At 38.8% G+C, this 17,260-nt stretch overlaps 1 protein-coding gene across 2 annotated transcripts in view; it reads right to left on the bottom strand.

Moving 5' to 3' along the window:
* The window catches only part of LOC104078820 (ubiquitin carboxyl-terminal hydrolase 22), a 57,068-nt gene that overhangs the window by 21,371 nt on the left and 18,437 nt on the right, over positions 1-17,260 (bottom strand). For both annotated transcript variants that reach the window (XM_009580607.1, XM_009580608.1), the window contains one exon: positions 6,649-6,818. In XM_009580607.1, the coding sequence (XP_009578902.1) occupies positions 6,649-6,818 (170 nt within the window). The remainder of the gene's footprint in view (positions 1-6,648; positions 6,819-17,260) is intronic.

Genomic DNA, 17,260 nt, shown 5'->3' with positions numbered 1-17,260 from the left:
GGGGCGGGCAAACAACACTCAAGAATTCCTTACTGATACCACTGGCTTTTATTAAAATAGCCTGGGGCGGGGGGGAAATTCCTACATTTGCAAGAGATCAGCAATTTCGTTTACAAATTACATGCCCCCAAAAATCAGGGCAAATAGTAAAGATGAGAGTATCAGATGCCAACTGCCATCCAGTCCCTGAACCAAGCCAATGGCTGGGCACGATCCTATCTCATGGAAAAATTTACAAGCAGGATAGCAGCCTCATGCCAGTATTGGCCTTTCAACATATAGCTATAGCAGTGCAAGGCTTTACAAACAACTTTATTCAGCACAGCTGTTTGCAGAGCTGAAGATACCACTTCATTCACCTATCCCCAAAGTCAGCTGCCTGTTACCACTCCTGCAGGGCATCACTGCCGGAGTTCTGGTCCTGGACCAGCTCCTGCATCTGCTTCTTAATCTGCTTCAGTCAAAATCTGATGAGCTGGCTACCGTAGTGACTGAAATCGCCCCAAGTGATTTTGCCAGAAGCATATTAGAGAGTGCACAGACAAATTATTCAGTCAGCAAAAAACCCTGATGTGAAACACCACTGCTGAGTGGTGACACACAGCTGGGGAGGTAAATCAGCACAGAAGAGGACAACAGATAACGGGCTACAGAAAGTCATGTTTGTTTTGGGGTTTTGGTGGGTTTTTTTGTTTGTTTTGGCTTTTTTTTCCTTTTTTTTTTCTTTTTTTTTTTTCTTTTTTTAAATAAAAACCAGCCAGGTCCCACTTAAAAAAAAAAAAAACCAAACAACCACAAAACCAAACAACACACCACACCCAAAAAACCCACCAAAACACCCCCCCTCAGCCTTCCCCCCACTAAGGGTCTGTGTTTCCCTGAGTTAAGGTTCAGCTCCTTCCTTTACCCTCTCCACTTCCATCCGACTGCTACTGCTGCAACTCTTCTGCTTTCATCTTCCTGGGTCCTCACTTCTGCTGCCAATTCTGGCATCCAGAGTCTGAGACTAAAGCTAACAGTCCCTTCTTGAGCAAGCTGACTTCTGTATCTGTTCACGAACCCCTGCACCACGATACCAGTTCCAAAAGCAAAGCAGAGATGCTTGTGGTGTCTCTGCAGGGAGCCAGAAAAGGCCCAGAAGAGTTTATTCACTTGGGTTTCAGGTTGTATTTAACGGGGTAACATTTTATTTTTAATAAGTGAAAATTTATAAGTCATTTTGCCTTCCCTAGCCTTTGGAAAAGGTGCTTGCCAGTACAGGGTGCCTGCACCACCATGATTATGTTTTGCCAAGATCCTATCAAATCAATAGCAGTTTATTTTCAGTTATTCTTCCCAAACAGAAGACAGTAAGCAGCAAATACACAGAACAAAAATAAGATTTAAAACCCCAGCAGTATATAATTTCTCACTCTCATTGGAAAAGTGGGCTTCCTTCCCCAGCCCTGTTTCTCCCTGCCCAGCCTCTGAGCATTTTATATCAGTGCAAGCGCAAGCATTGTGTTACAAACCTGCCCAGATAAAACATATTGTATTTTAAGGGACAGGCAGGCGAAAGGTAGTACAATCTCCTCATCTAGTCCTCAAATCTGCAGGGTTTTCTAAAGGGTTTTAGTGTATTTCCTTGCAAAGAAATTTCCTTATTGCAAGCTCCACTTTTTCCAAACAAGAAAATACACCTCTGCAGCCAAACAACACAAAATGCTTCTATAAATAAAAAGATCAATAGTTAACTCTGATGCCAACAAGAATGACACCAAGGGACTGGAGCTGTAGTATGGTAATTGAAATCTGCTGACGCAGCTGCTGCTCAACATAATTCAGGGAACTGCAGCAATAAAACTTCTCTGTTCTGTCACTCCTTACAATTAGTCCCAGAGCTCTCCAGTCATTTTAACCAACAGCACTCTCCATAATTACTCCACTGCAGACACTAGACCTGCCAGCAGATTTTACATTCTCTAGTGCTTCATTAGGATTAAAAGAATCTAACTAGAAGCTTTATCAAATTATTAGCTATTATCACACAGAAACTAGAAACACACCTAGTAAGAATGCTGTTGAATATACGTGGGGGTGGAGGAAAGCTTCACTATTCTAATAAATCAAAAATGAAACAAAAGAATCTGAGCATACTCAATAGCAAGATTTTAACTGGAACGTATAAAACATCCATCCCATCTCTGTCATTTCCTTGTTGCTGGGAAGACCAGCCTATCAGAGCTGTTCCAATCCACAAAAAGGAAGAAAGTCCATGTAAAGTCTTATTCAATCACTATTATACAAACCTTTTCATTAAAGTGTGCAAATCTAAATAATGATGTATTTGCAAGTCATCTTTAAAACACTTCAATGGCACAATTCTTCCAAATATAATTTAAAACAATTTCTGTTTACATTTGTTTTCAATTCAGTAGTATCAGTTGTTTATATTGGAAAGAACTAGTTCAAGCAATTTGAAAATGCTTGGTAATACACTGTTTAATTGCTGTTCCAGGGAAGAAACCAAACCAGGATTCAAAACCTCCATTCTTACACACAACCCCAGTAACGTTAACTTTCTTTTTTTGCACTTAAACATTTGCTCTTGGATTCTAAAAGAAAGAATAGGGGGGATTTAGAGGATTCTAGGCTTCGTATTTTGCATTACTGTTACCAAAAGTATACAGATACCAGTCAGGTTTAAAAAACAAAACAAAACAAAACACCACCACACACATCTGCATTTCTTTCTCCTCCTGCCAAACACACATGCATGGAAGTTTTCCAATTACGTGAACAAACAGATACATTTGATCTATCCTGCATATGCATCAACTAAACAGTCTCCGAGCTTTATAATCAAGAATTTATAGGCATAAATCCTGTCCCAGGCTCCAGTCCAATTTGAGAAGGTAAAACCTCCTCTTAGAAATTGGTTCTCAATTAAGACTGAAAATTTACAACGGATAAAAGGAGTGGGTAATACATGCGTCTTTCAGAATAAAAGAACACCTACCTGAGGTTTCCTAACAAAGAGCAATGGTTCAAGGAGTCAGAAAAACCATTTTGCTTGCACACACTCTGTATGTTCTATACTTATTTCAGAGAAAGGATTTTACTAAATTGGCACAAACTCTGCATTATCCATTACAAAATGCAAGGCCTCTGTCTATGTAAAGAGCCTTACTACTTTTTCTCCCTTGGACCTTTGCTGTAACTTATTTTATACAGCAGCCATTTCAACAGTGTACCATCTTAAGGTATCACAGCCATAAATCATCTCATTCTTTTTCCTTTTTGTCCTCACTTCTCAACTCTCCACATAGTTGTGCTGTGCACTTTGATGGGCTCTTGAGGATGAGTAATGATGGGAATAAAGACGGCTTTGTTCTTTACATCTCTGAGTGGATGCACTGCATTCTGCCATACTTCCCAGGTAATCTTGCTATTCCAGTCGGAGTACACCGAGATACAGATCCACTAATCCTACCATCCTGAATGGTCATTCTGTAAAGGATTTAGGTAAACCTTAGGGTGTGGACCATCTTGAAATTAATTTTCATTGGCGAAGCAAGACTAAAACACAAATACCAGTAGGTAAAAAGTAGTGCACAAACCCTTTCAGCCAAAAGGCTCAATGAACGGATTCTGTGTGTTCTATCTTCCCTCCATCCAGTTTCACCACTATCTGTTATTCCCAAATCCTTTTCATTCCTTTTCTTATGCAGTGTAATTCATGTCATGATTCTATTGAGAAATAGGTTTCAAGTAGCACAAATGAGAATGTTAATTGATGCAGTCAGATATTTTTAAAACAAACAGAGATTCAATGCTTGGCATATTCACAAGAAAAGCTACCAGGGAAAAAACTCAATTCTAAGAGCCATCTGACACTCATTACTCACCATCAACCTACTTCAAGGTAAAACAACTTTGTAGCTTCCTATTTATCACAGAGAAATCACACAACCTATATAACTAAATGACCTTAAACAAAAAAAGGGACAAGCGTTTTCTGTTTAAGAAGCAAGATAGCAAAACTTGCTTATTTATGTATAGTAAGTTTCATTTAATGCTCAAAATAGTCTCTTTTTCTCCTGGAGAGTTCTTACTGGCAGGCATTCACCAGATCCCCTGGCATTCCATTTGCGTAAGATCACACCTTCAGAAAAGAAGGGTGGAGGGGAGATGAAGTTAACCCTTGCCCTGATCGTTTGTCACTGGGTAAAATGCCTTGGGATAACTACATCAGTTAATCCTGGTGGGAAAGCTACGTAAAAACAAGACATGACCTGAACCAAAGTTTCCCCGGTAATTCAATTACAAAGGAATTCTTAACTATAGCACTGAAATCTCCACTGGTTAGCTTTCCTTCATTCAGACCTCATCTCTGCAAAGACAGCGTAGGAATCTTCATCATAACCACTGCATATAGTTGTGACATGAAAGATAACCAGTCTGCTCCAAAAATGCACGATTTTGGTTTTAATTCTAAATGTAGAGAAATTAAAACTCACTGGGAAACAGAATTTTACAATGAGTGCTGACAGAGCTATAAACATAACATGGCATTTACCGAGTTGGTTACAGACACTACAGTTTTGCTTGTGGAGGACTAAGCTCTAGTTTTACTTCAAGGTGGTTGAGTCACTTTTTGTTGTCCTCCCACAGCACATAGCTGCAGTATTTCAGCGTGAAATAAGGACACTCACTACTGTACTGCTATCTTCACAGTCTGGTATCACAGATATGGCTCTTCCCTCATTCATATACCCTCATGTCACAGAGCATTAATTATTAGAACTAATGCAAGCGTAGGCATGAATTTTGATTGGGGAAAATGAAGGCTGAGATTCCCAACTTGTGTGCGAAATTAAACTTGATTACAATTGAAACTAATGCAAATGCTGCATTTAAGCTCCATTTTGGATAACAGCCTGTTTTTTGTTATATGCTAGCAAAAGGCATCCTAGGCCATCAACAGGACTCCACATACAAAAATGGAAATAAAAATCCTAGACAGTCTTGATCTTTCCTCCAGTCCTTCAATCTGTAATGAAATACTCATTTCCCCTTTCCCAAGGGATTTTTAAAAATGCATGTGTGTAAACAGAATGCGGCGATATTCATCGGAATGAGACTTTATACCATAATTTGATGAAGGGATATCAAGATTATAATAGTACCTTTCTTTAAAATAAGCAAATAGGTTTCTATATTAACTGCATACAGAAACTGGTATTTCTATACCATGACTGATTTTTTTTTTATCTAGGCAGAGTGATATTTCCCTATTTAACTGCACATCTGGTTTCAGTAATCCTACAGCTGCTACCTATTGGTATGCCTTCCTTTTGTTTTTACCTCCTTTCCTGACAGACTCAGGAATAATTGGAAAATAAATAAAAAAAATATAACATACAACTAATGACTGATAAGCAGCATGAAAAGTTGCAAATTCACATGAATGCTGAGTATGACCAGAAAACAACTTTGTACTGGAATGGCTAAGGGGGACTTTACCTTCCACACCTACAATGACCAAAAATAATCACCTCTGGTGAAAAAGGCACAGAATTAAAATCAAATTGAAAATCACAGATAATGGTAAAGCTATTTTAGGTTGGTCTCTGTTTGAACAAACTTCCATGACAGCATATACACAGAAGACATGCTCTGCATACAGACATCTTCAGCTATCTTAAATGCTCTGTGACAGCATGTACTATAGCTTCTTTTTGGGTTTTGGTTGGGTTTTTTTGTTTGGTTGGTTTTGGGGTTTGTTGTTGTTGTTTTGAGGGTGGTGGTTTTTTTTTTTTAAACTTACCAATAAAGCAGATGTATCACTGAGGAAAAGGCACAGGACTGGATTTGTTTGTTTGTTTTTAAAGACTCATCTTAAAACTAGAAGACCAGGTATAGCCATAGTCCTTACATTACTGATGTGCAACTAAGATAGTTAATAAAGCTCTTTGACTATTTATTAAGGAAAAGACTGTGCCTGTCTCATACAGCACAGACTAGACCTACAGAGAAAGGCACATTGCAAAGCCAGTCACCCAAGTGAGAAGGGAAAGAAGAGCAGCTCGTACATGGAAGGCACAAACTTTACCAACACATTCACTTTTATACATCCTCCTGGCCATTAATGGGTTTCCGCATAAGAGATGATAACAAAGATGTTAGAAAGCACTGAATTGCAATCTTTAAAATATTTATACAGACCTACATAATCCAGTACCTTTAAACCACAAAGCAACATACTACTGCTTTATTCTTACTCCCATTATCACCCGAAGAGCCTGTGACATATTTTCCAGTTACAACTTGCACCTTTAATTAAAGCACACGTTCAGCTTTAAGACTAAAAGACTTGCAGATCAGTCTCAGAAGAGCAGGCAGCACTGTAATTATTTCCAATACCAGCTTTGCCTAAACAAGGGTGACTTAAGAATAGGACTTAAAAAGCCAATAGTTTCCTTTTCAGCAGTCGGGTATTTTTGACAGTAGGGTCACACGCAACCTTTACTGCTGTTTTGCCATACCCTCACGGGAAACATAATTTGCATTCCCTTTATATTTGCAAATAGAACACAATCCCTTTTGGGGTAAGAAACAGCCAGCATATGTGTAAAAAAATTTGCTATTGTGGCAAACAGCACTCACCTCCTGAAAAAGCGTAGACATTTCACAGACCAGACATGAGCTGGGGCTTTGCATTTCACATTTGTGCCTGTCGGAGAGGAAGAAATCTCGCAGCAGTGGAGTGTGGGTAAGTGCCTGGACAATACAGTTCATAAAACATGTGTTCCCAAGATTGATTAGCCCTCGTAGACCTATAAAGACAGAAGGGGGAAGGGATGCATAAGCATTATCAAGTTAACAAAATGGTGTATTTGCATTTTTATATAGTTTTCACAATATTGCCACAGATTTACTGTATATGCACAGCTCCAAGTACGCAGTTTTATATTGGTTTAGGTAGGCTATTGGTTTTGATGTACTCAAGGCACAAGCTGCCACAAAAGCTTTCTGACCTACACTAGGATTTGTTTTCTTAAATTCTCAGAAGAAAGGAAACCTTCAAAGTACAGCAACACCAATAGCATTATTTTGCAATGGCTGTTTTGCCATACATCACCAAACTATGCCCCCTCCCCAAGCTGATGCCAAAGTGCAATGACAAGAACTGGTTAAGTCACTATAATACGAACCAATACATTTAAACAAATCAATAAGTAAGATTTCAGGTAGTTTAAACGGCTTTCCCTCACGCAAGTCATGAAACCAGAATAAGGTTTTTGTATTGTATAATGCAACAATCATCTAAGACAGGCAGCAAAGGAAACAGCCTTGACAAAACACAGTCAGGCTGTGACATCCAATGCAGACTTTGCATATCCTTTTTTTGTACAAAACCCAAGATCCGAACAACATAACCTTAAATAGAAACTCTGAACAATACTAGTTCCACACTTGTTTTAGCTAAGTTAAACATTAATCTACAGTATACATCAAAAAATTCAACTTGGCATAAGAGGATTCATCACACCTTAAGTCAAACGTTCAGTAATGCCCAGAGACGATTTCTTGTGCTTGGAAACCAAGATGCTTAAAGGAAAGCTCTTTTGTTGCACAACAGAAGAGAGGTTAGGAGTGGGGAAAGCTTTCAGTCATTTGCAAAGTCTAAGCGAGAAGAAAAACATGCTCAAATCCTTGAGTATTCTTCCAAAATGTTAACATAATACCACCATACAGGAGTGCTAAACGAGAAGAGCATCAGGTGGACAAGAATGCTTATTTTTAATCAAAAACTTACTTTGAAACAAGATAAAAATGCACTGATAGACACAATTCTGGCATTAATTTAAAATTAACAGAGTCCTCTTCTGCAATATAAATGGGATTACTACACAAACGGTGAACAAAAAAACAGGATTACTTGACAGAGAACGAAGAATTTCCTTGCCATTCCATGGGGGGAAAAAAGTATCAGCTGGCAATGCTGTGGTAATTAAAAACGGTGCAGTTCCCTTGCAGTACACCAGATAGTGCTCAAAGGGCTCTTTAGCATCTTTCAGCATCAGCAGGAGGAGGTGTGGTCCAGTTGCTATGTTACCAGAGAGAAACGGCACTACATCAGCTTGAACTGCATACTGAGCTGTAGGCGATGGACACAGAGCCCTCTTAAATTTTCTTTCCTGTATCTAATGCAACACCGTCCTCCTTCCAACGGCTTCCTGTTGCTTCTGTTTACTCAAAGCGCAGGACAAAGTTTCTCATTATATTATTGTAACTTCTACTGGGCAAAAAGCATATTGCAATTATTTGCTTTATTTTCATGCTGGGAGGCAACAAGTGTACGCACGACATTAGCAAAGTGTTAAATAGTTAATTTGTTGTAGCAGCTTGAAATATGGTGTGATGCTTCAACTTTGTACACAATCCTATTTTAATCCCCAGTCTACATCTCCGCAAACAATGTTGTAACAGAAAGGTGTTCATGCTGTGCAAGTGAAGAAATGTTTGGTTGGTACCTCTTGCCTGCCTCTCCCCTGTATTTTCCATTTAAAACTTACTGTTTTTATTTAAAATCACAGACTGTGCAAACAGAAGCCTGTAAGGCTCCCTGGACATGCCTGAGATGTACCAGGGTACTCTGAGAAGCAGCAGTCTCTCTCACTATTTCCCTCTGGAAAACTCGGTCCCTCTGGTTAGCGTCAAAATTCAAAGTCAGCCTGCACAGCGCAAAAGACTAGTGGAAAACCGGTAGTACATTTAGAGACTCACCCTAGCACTTTTCTTTTCAATATCTAGTTGAGCAATCCCAAGTAAAAGCAAACACATAAAGGCAGCTTTTTGGAATCATTTATTAAGCATCATTTATTACATGCCTGTGGCTGGACCTTCTTTCCCTGTGACCACAAGAATCAAATCTTCCTCAAAGTTGCCACCAGAAGACTAGTTACAGGCGTCAAACTCAGAAGGCTCTCTTGGTTTGCTCTACTTGCTTGGTGTTTTGGTGTCAGTTTTTCATGGGTCTAAATGGAGTGCTTCATACACTATGACTTCACTTGCATGAGCCGAGACAAAGTAACCTGCAAAACAGACAAGGCTGAAACGTGAATACTCTAAACCCTAATAAAAATAAGAAAATGGTGAATGTAGCAAAACATGAGAACTTACTTGATTGAAAAGGGAAAAATGTAAAGGGGCATACATCGGTCTTATCCTTGAGGTAGCAATGACTGCACCTGCTATACTGTCTCTTAAACTGACGTTTGAAATGAAACAGGTATGATGCACTGAACTACAGCCAAGATACTGTGTAACTAATTGCAGCATCTTGGAAAACATCAAAATCTGATGTATGTAAACTAAAGAGCTGGCAGAACTCAGAACAACACATCCTCATGTGCTTAACTTTTGTGGGAAAAAATTAGTTTTGCTGGAAAGAAAAATAGCTAAAAATTAAAGCCTATACAGCATTCTGGTCATTAAATATTAAGAATTTAAAAGACTTGTGTCTGCCACACCTATTCCCTCCCCATTAATAAAGTCTGGCAATATTTAACTGGAATCGTCAAGCATTGCAATATGTGGGTCATAAATTGACAGAAAAATAATGTGCCAAAACCTCAAATGCAGCAGTCCACTTTTACTAGCATCAACAGTTGTCTCCACTAGCACCTAATCAGTGGACAGTATTTTTACAGATTGGGCTGTCTAAGGATTGCCAACAGGATCCAACCTCTAGTAATAAAGCTGTGGTACTTCGCAGACTTCTGCGCTTCATAGTGTTACCTTTATTTCTCTTTCTTATGAACTGCTTCTGAAATGAGCAAGAGCAACCAGTGAGATACTTAATATATTCTATACACAGATGTATGCTCTTGTGGTAAGTATAGTTAGCAGAAAAGCACTGTTGTACTTCTGAACCTTGCTGATGTAAATGTAAATATTGGAACAAATTAATATCGCTGTCAAGACAAAATTGTCATGTATGGTATAATCATAAAAAAGAAAATATCCTTTAATCATCATGCATGGTGTACGACCACTACTCTCATTCTGTCACATGCTGGACAGGCAGGGCATAAACAAAGAAGCAAGAAATCTACTTCTGCAATGCCTTGAGCACAGGTAAACCCATCTGGGAAATTCTTTTTACATTTGGTCTCAAAACCAGGTTCTAAGCAGCTGGCTTACCTTTGTCAGCTTCAGTTCTTCAATCTTCTTCCAGTAACGGGTTTTGTTTTTTCAAATGCTCAAAGTAATAAATCTGCAATACTGGGCAACAACGCTTGTTGTGATGCAGGGAGATCTAGAGCACTGGTTCTGCAAGTCCACCCACGCAGGTGAGATGAAAAAACCAAAAGAAGATAAGGAAATTCCACTCCTCTGTGAAATGCAACTGTACAGCTATTAAAGGTGGGGAAGCGGGGAAATGAGAGGACCACACATGAATACAAAATACAGAAAAAACAATCAGGTGCCTATCTTGCTTTCCTGGAAGAGGTTCTGTTTGTCTCTAAAACTAGCTTCATGCTGGCATACGGAAGACAGCAAACAAACCAGTCTGAACAAATATTACCACACAGAAACTGATTTATTTGAATAAAGGTTCTGGAAGTAAGAACACAGATCACTATGTAATGCAACTTTGTGAGACAATCAGGAAATCATTCAGATGCACTAAAGCACAGCCAGCTTGAGATCCTTTTTACATTAAACACAGGTCAGCAACACCTTAGAGCAATTTTTTGTCCCCTACTCCCAGCCCTCCCAGTTCCCCATCTGGTGTTGATGTTTCCCTGAAGCTCCATCAGACAGTATCAGAAGTCAGCGCAAACTGAGGAAGTGCTCACTGAAATATTTAAAGAGACTTCAACACAACCCTTGGAAACAAACAGTGTAGCACAGCAATGAAGATTTCTAGAACAATTTTGGGTTTTCATCCTATGTTCATCAACAGGAATTGCAACATCATTTAAGAGCATCTTTCTGAAAATGTATTTCAGAGGAGAACTGCCCTACTTATTAGCACCTAAAACTAAAACCAAGTTCTACCTCAGCTCTCAAGTTTCAGGTGCAGACCATACCATACATGACCAGAATGGATCTGTTACAAACACTGGGCCCAGCCAGGCCAATGCACTACTGTTCCACTTGCATGCCAGAAGCAGCATAGTTTTGCTTAATGGGGTTAGTGACAGCAATTATTCTCAAAAGACAATCCCTTTTGAAAGAAAGAAAAAAAAAAAATCTACTCATTTCAGAAAGCAACAGTATGCAGATACATGAAATTACAAGTCTATACAGGAAAAAGCATGACATTCTGTGACACTAGTAATCATGTGAGTTATCAAAAAGAAGAACCATGCAGTTTTGGTGAGTTTACTCCACTTCAGCTGAAGCATCCTTTCTCAGTGGCTGCATGAAAACCACATGTAACTGCAGAACCAGAAATACTGAGTCAAATATATTAGAAAAGGTTTTTTCAGAGGTTTTTACAGAACATTTTTTACAAACTTACTGATGACACACTCAGATATTAAATTGTTTTAACAACAGTTTAAGAAAAAGCTACATAAACTTTTGCCGCAGCCAAGTTAAATGAAAAAATTTCTACCACATGATCATAAAAACTAACTTAACAATTCGACATCTCTACCACCAGCAAACACACAGCATGCAATCTACCATAAAAGAAAAAATAATCGCGGGGGGGGAAGAAAAAAAGAAAAGGTGATTGCGCACAATCTGAGTTTCCAAAAATGCGTAAGTTGTATTCTTTAAATTCAAACAATTTTACAGCTTTGCTTTAGAATTTGTAAGAGTGAATTTATTTTCCTTTGTTTATTCCTAAAGGGTACAAGCAAACAGTTTGACCACATTAAGTTCATATTTTAATAGGAAAATTTTGACATAAAATTCTCAAAAGTTATCTTGAAATTCACCTGAGTTCTGCCAACCACATCTTGTACTTTTTCCACCACTTCTAAGATACAAGGCAAAAGCATGAATTTATTGCTTCAGTAATAAGCCACTGTATCTAGGTATTATGCCTTCTTTATATTGCAGAAAGGTATCAAGACAGAAATGGGGGTTTGTTTAGCTGATTTTTAAACACTGCAAAAATAATATTCAAAAATATTCAAAAATAACACAGCCCCCAAACAGCTTTGATGAAGAACACAGAAGGATGGAAAACATTTATGTGACCTGGTACATGGCTGAACTGAAACACTTGTCAGCGACTACACTGTAACGCTTTGCTAGGAGGAAGCCTGCAGCAACCAGGAGGGCTTTGCTATAGGCTTTGGTTCCAGGGCCTGTTAAAGAATAGAAGTGTATGAAATGTTTGGGGATTCCCCACCCCCTTTCACATATATTTCAAGAGTTAATAAAAATGCCCACACAACATTCTGTTGGTTTTTAGGCCACATCAGCAGTACCACTTCAGGAAGATGTAGTGAGTTTGAGAAAAGAATTTAAGCAAAACAGTTCTGCAAGTACAAACTTTGAAACATCTATAAAATTCAGAGTATGGTCAAAAGCTACTAAAAATAACCCTGAAATGAATATGCTCTGCCTAGAAGCAAGTTAGCGGCTATATCCGCAGAGCAATAATTTCGCGGCAAGTTACATGCTTGCACACAATTTGCTGTTCAAGTGGAATGAAGGTGGTCTCTCATGACCCCAGGTCTAAGACCATACAGTCAGCAACAGCAATGCAGGAGAACTTCCAACTTTGTGGTGAGCCTCTTAGGCAGTCATAGGTGGACTTGCAGTCTTACTGCTGGTGAGAGGAGACTTCAACAGACACTGACACAAAACCCTGAACAGAGTTCCTTCAATAAGTCAACAGTCATCTTTGTCAAATGTTGAGGCTTTTTTTACGATACACTTTTGATACACACACCCCACCCCACCTCACCCCCAAAAAAATCAGTTAATAGTCGGCCGGCCAAATACCTGCAATAGGAGTAAGCTACTGCAGTGCTGGTTAACGTAGCTTAGATTCAAGAAAAAGCCTGCACAACGGCAAAACTATTCTGTCAATCCGAAAGGATTTCCAAAAAGGGTAAAAATTGAGGAGATAAAAAACACAAAGGACACTTGATAAAGAAAATGCATAATGCTAAAATAATATGAACCACTCAAGATGCTGAGCAGTTATAAAGCGCTGAATTGCAAGCAAGACGATAGACATTTGCAAGAGGCTAAGCTTGAAAACACTGTGCATCCCTACACTGAACCTTTCTCAGTTTTATATAATCACCAAGCTACAGAAAAAAAACTCACTAAACAGAAAAGGTACTAGCAAGGGAAAATGGGTATGTGGCTTTCGAAGACTAGACTAAAACAATTCAGTTAAATGAATGAAAAAGATGTGGTGAGATCCAGATACATAAAAATAATGAATGAACCACAAAACTGTTCTAGTAGCTCCCAGAACAAGAGCAAACCCAGTAACATTAAAGACCACCACAAAGATGACGAGACCACCCCCTTTGAGCAGGGCTGAGCAGCAAGATCAGGGACACTAAGGCTGCAGCTCCAGGCTTCTTGCCATTGCATCTCCCCGTTGCCCTGACCCTCTCTCATCTTATCACCTCGGCTTCCCACTGAAACCGCCTTCCCACATCACCATGGGCTCTTCCTCACCAAACGCATCCTCCTCTGTCCTGCAGCGGATCAGCATAAGGAGCTTACAAACTAGACTGCTTATTATTACCACCCCTTTCCTTGGTACTTAAGGATCCCCAGCAGATAAGCTGGGCAACTGCTTGAGTAAGTGCTCTCCAAACTGATTCATTGATTCAGATTGGTTAATCAGTAAATCTTCTTTAAAAAGAGTATTTTTGACAGAAACAGTTAGCAAGGGATTACATGACAGATCAGAGAAATTAAGATGAACACTCAGGGCAATAATCTTTCCTCTTTGGGTTACTGCTCAACCAGGTGAAAATGTGAAGTTCCCCTGTGTTTATTTTTCTGACTTGGCTCCTTTTCTCCAGTTATTCAAGGTTGCCAGATTAGCCATTGCTCATTTTGAATGACTGTAAAACCCTTCCGAAACAAACCACCTTTCTTGAGCTATACCACTACCACCACCCACCCACTCTCCCAGCCCCCTCAAGCTACTCAATCACCGAGAGGCACAACCTGGAGAACTTCACTTGCTCTTCTGCTCTACCTAACTTTTAAGCGAAGCCTTTTAAATCACAAGTCAGAAGAGAGTTCTAGAGCAGTATTTCTTAACTTATAAAAAGAGATTTGTGATACATGTTTGCAATTTTTCTATATATGTTATATTCTATATATTAATATAAATATTTTCCTGTATTATATTATTCCATTGTCTAAAAATACCTATTAAATATCATGTATATATGTGTGTGCATCAAGATTCATGGGCCACATTGAATCCTGCAGTTTTGGGAAGTTGGGAGGATGACAGAATACATTGTATTTAGATAATATTGTTACACAAATTCGGATTTCTTCTTCCTGTTTTAATTACAAACAAATATTTTCATTTGGCACTGACAGGAGTCAAATAAAAAGCCAGCCCCTTCCATCCAGAAGTCCTAATAGACACACACATGCACTCCAGTGCAGTTGGAGGACACATTCTCTCGTTTATATATCTGACACCTGCGCACACATCATTTGGGGGAACCATAAGTTAAGTCCATTCTGTAAAGTACTGGGATTAGAATGGAAAGTAAATTTATCTGTATTTATTGCCACTGCTTACCCTATCCAAACACACAAGAAGAATGAGGTGGGTTTTTTTCCTTACACATACTGACCTAATGTTGGCATGTTTCTCCACCCCCCCACCCCTTCTGGGAAACTCTAACATAAGAACCAAGACGCGTAAGAAAACTAATTTAAAACGTGGAAGACGCTGAGAACAGAACCAGTCAGTATAAGACTATGAAGAACAACTCCTGTTAATAGAGAGAAAATAAATTATAGGACTATTTTAGATAGACTGCATTATGCATTGCACCATAAACTACACCCACCCCTACACACACAGAAAGGCAATTACATCAGAAGAGGCTTTCTCGGGGCGAGGGGGGGGGGTGTGTGTGTGTAGTGGAGGGAGGAATGTATCTTAGGAAAAAGAAGTATTTGCATTCTAAATGAAAACCCATCTTTAACCTTCCAATTTCTGGCAAAAGGATTCTGGATCACCGCATTTTTTCCATTACTATTGAAATAACAGATTGCTCAATAGAAAAAAGTTTGCTTATGTGTACAAAAAGAAACTGTCCTTGAGTTTGTTTCCAGTTGAAAATCCTGGAGTTCAGCTACAAAAGATGGTACACCAGAGGAAAGAAGTATATGCCATGAATGGCACATGTATAGCAAAATCATTAACTGTTGAAAGAAATGGAATATATTAAGTATTCCTCGTTGTATGTATCACCAGCACCAAAACACAATGACTATTTAGATGGATGAATCACCCAAACCCAGAAAGTTCTCAGTTTCGGTATGTCACTGCTGTACAGAGTAAGTGGAATTCATGCTCATTACTGATCTGTTTACCTATTAATACAACTTTACCCAGAGGCAAAGATGGGTTGGTCGGTCCACTTAAAGAAATTAACTAGACGCAATTTGCTCTATAGCTGAGTAACTGACAACTCAAAAAAACCAGGAAATATATCCCATGCATTGAATGCAAGTTGTGACCTTAACTAGATGCTCTGCCATTTACTTATTTTTCTTAATAATTCATTACTGGCCAAGGGTGGTTTTGCTTTTAGAAAAGAGTCAATTCCCCACCTTTCAGATTACCAAGTGGTTCAAAAAAACCAATACAACATGTCAGTTCATATTTCCCAGTTTTGCTATCTGTAAGAAAAATCTCACATTAAGTGTTATGACTAAAATGCAACACTTAAATGCATGCTCAAGTACTTCATTCAGGTTCACAGACAACTCAAAGTCTTTTTTTTTTTGTAATTTCTGGCATATTTGTGTGCAACTGGGCAGTTCTGGAGTGACCTCAACATTCACAGGAGACTTTCCAGATTTATCCTTTTTTATGTTGTGTTAGGATTGCCATTCAAAAGTAATTGTTTTTACACTTTTTCTCCCACTCAAAAAAACCATGAAAAGTTACCAATAGGTAACAACCTACTTACATTAAATTGTCAGGATATATGCATGGCAATGTTTGTAGCATCTGTTCAGCAGTAGATATGAATGTATTTTCTAGCATGTCTATGAGGATGATCTAGCTTATCCACACCGCAAAGTAAAAACAGCAGCACTGGTTCTGTACAGGCAAGACTAAGTAGTCCAGACCAAGTAAATGTGGTTACATTCTTTATGCAACCAGATTTAGTGCCTCTGCGCTGCATTCCCCAGTTCTTCTTGGAAGGCTCATTACCTTGGGCACGGCGCCATGTGAACATGTTCATACTGTTTACAGACCCACGCTGACACTGCGCACATTCATGCTGCTCTGAGCCTAAGCTGAATTTGAATCGACTTAGTGTGGATCGAGACACCAATAATGTTTTTCCAGCATTTAGTTTGTCCCCAGCCCTCTTAGTTAACAGGGAATTGATTGCATTCACTATTTTTATTCAATAGCTTCAGTGACATCACATAATATATACTTACAGAAGGGACAAATTACATCAAGATAGTGCAAATATAATCGGAAGACAGAACAATAATTCAAGAGCAACTTGTTAAATGGGAGAAACTATCTGAAATCAATTAAATTCAATAAAAACAATTGTGAAGTAGGAAACAAGAAAAATTAAGTGGACAAACACAAAATAAGGAGCAATGGCTATAGCAACTCAACCTAAATGACAATACTGTGCTGTAGTTGTGAGACAAACAGCATTTTGAAACTTAACAAGAATATGAGAAGGCCTGGGGGGTAATTATTCTGCCCTGGTGACAGGAAAATCTCAGCTGGATGACGTCTGGAATTGAGCACCCATTTTAAAAGGGATCTATGCAAACTGGGTAGAAGTCAAGAACATGAGTGAAAATTTGCATGAAATTAATATTTGAGTCTGGAGAAACAACTGAAGAACCTACTGGTTGAGTTAATTAATTAAAAAAGATAGTGCTGATGGAGGAACAGCCAGGCTGACAATTTTCGAACATGTTACAGGCCACTGCAAAGAGGACTGTAATTAACTCTTGTGGCCTACCAAAGCTATAATAAAAAAAGACTGAGCTCACAAGAAGTGAAATTTAATTAGATATTAAAAATAATTGTCTCACA

The sequence above is a fragment of the Fulmarus glacialis genome, unplaced genomic scaffold, assembly GCF_000690835.1.
Source record: "Fulmarus glacialis isolate BGI_N327 unplaced genomic scaffold, ASM69083v1 scaffold10926, whole genome shotgun sequence".
NCBI lineage: Eukaryota > Metazoa > Chordata > Aves > Procellariiformes > Procellariidae > Fulmarus > Fulmarus glacialis.
This window is presented reverse-complemented; position numbering and strand designations above follow the sequence as displayed.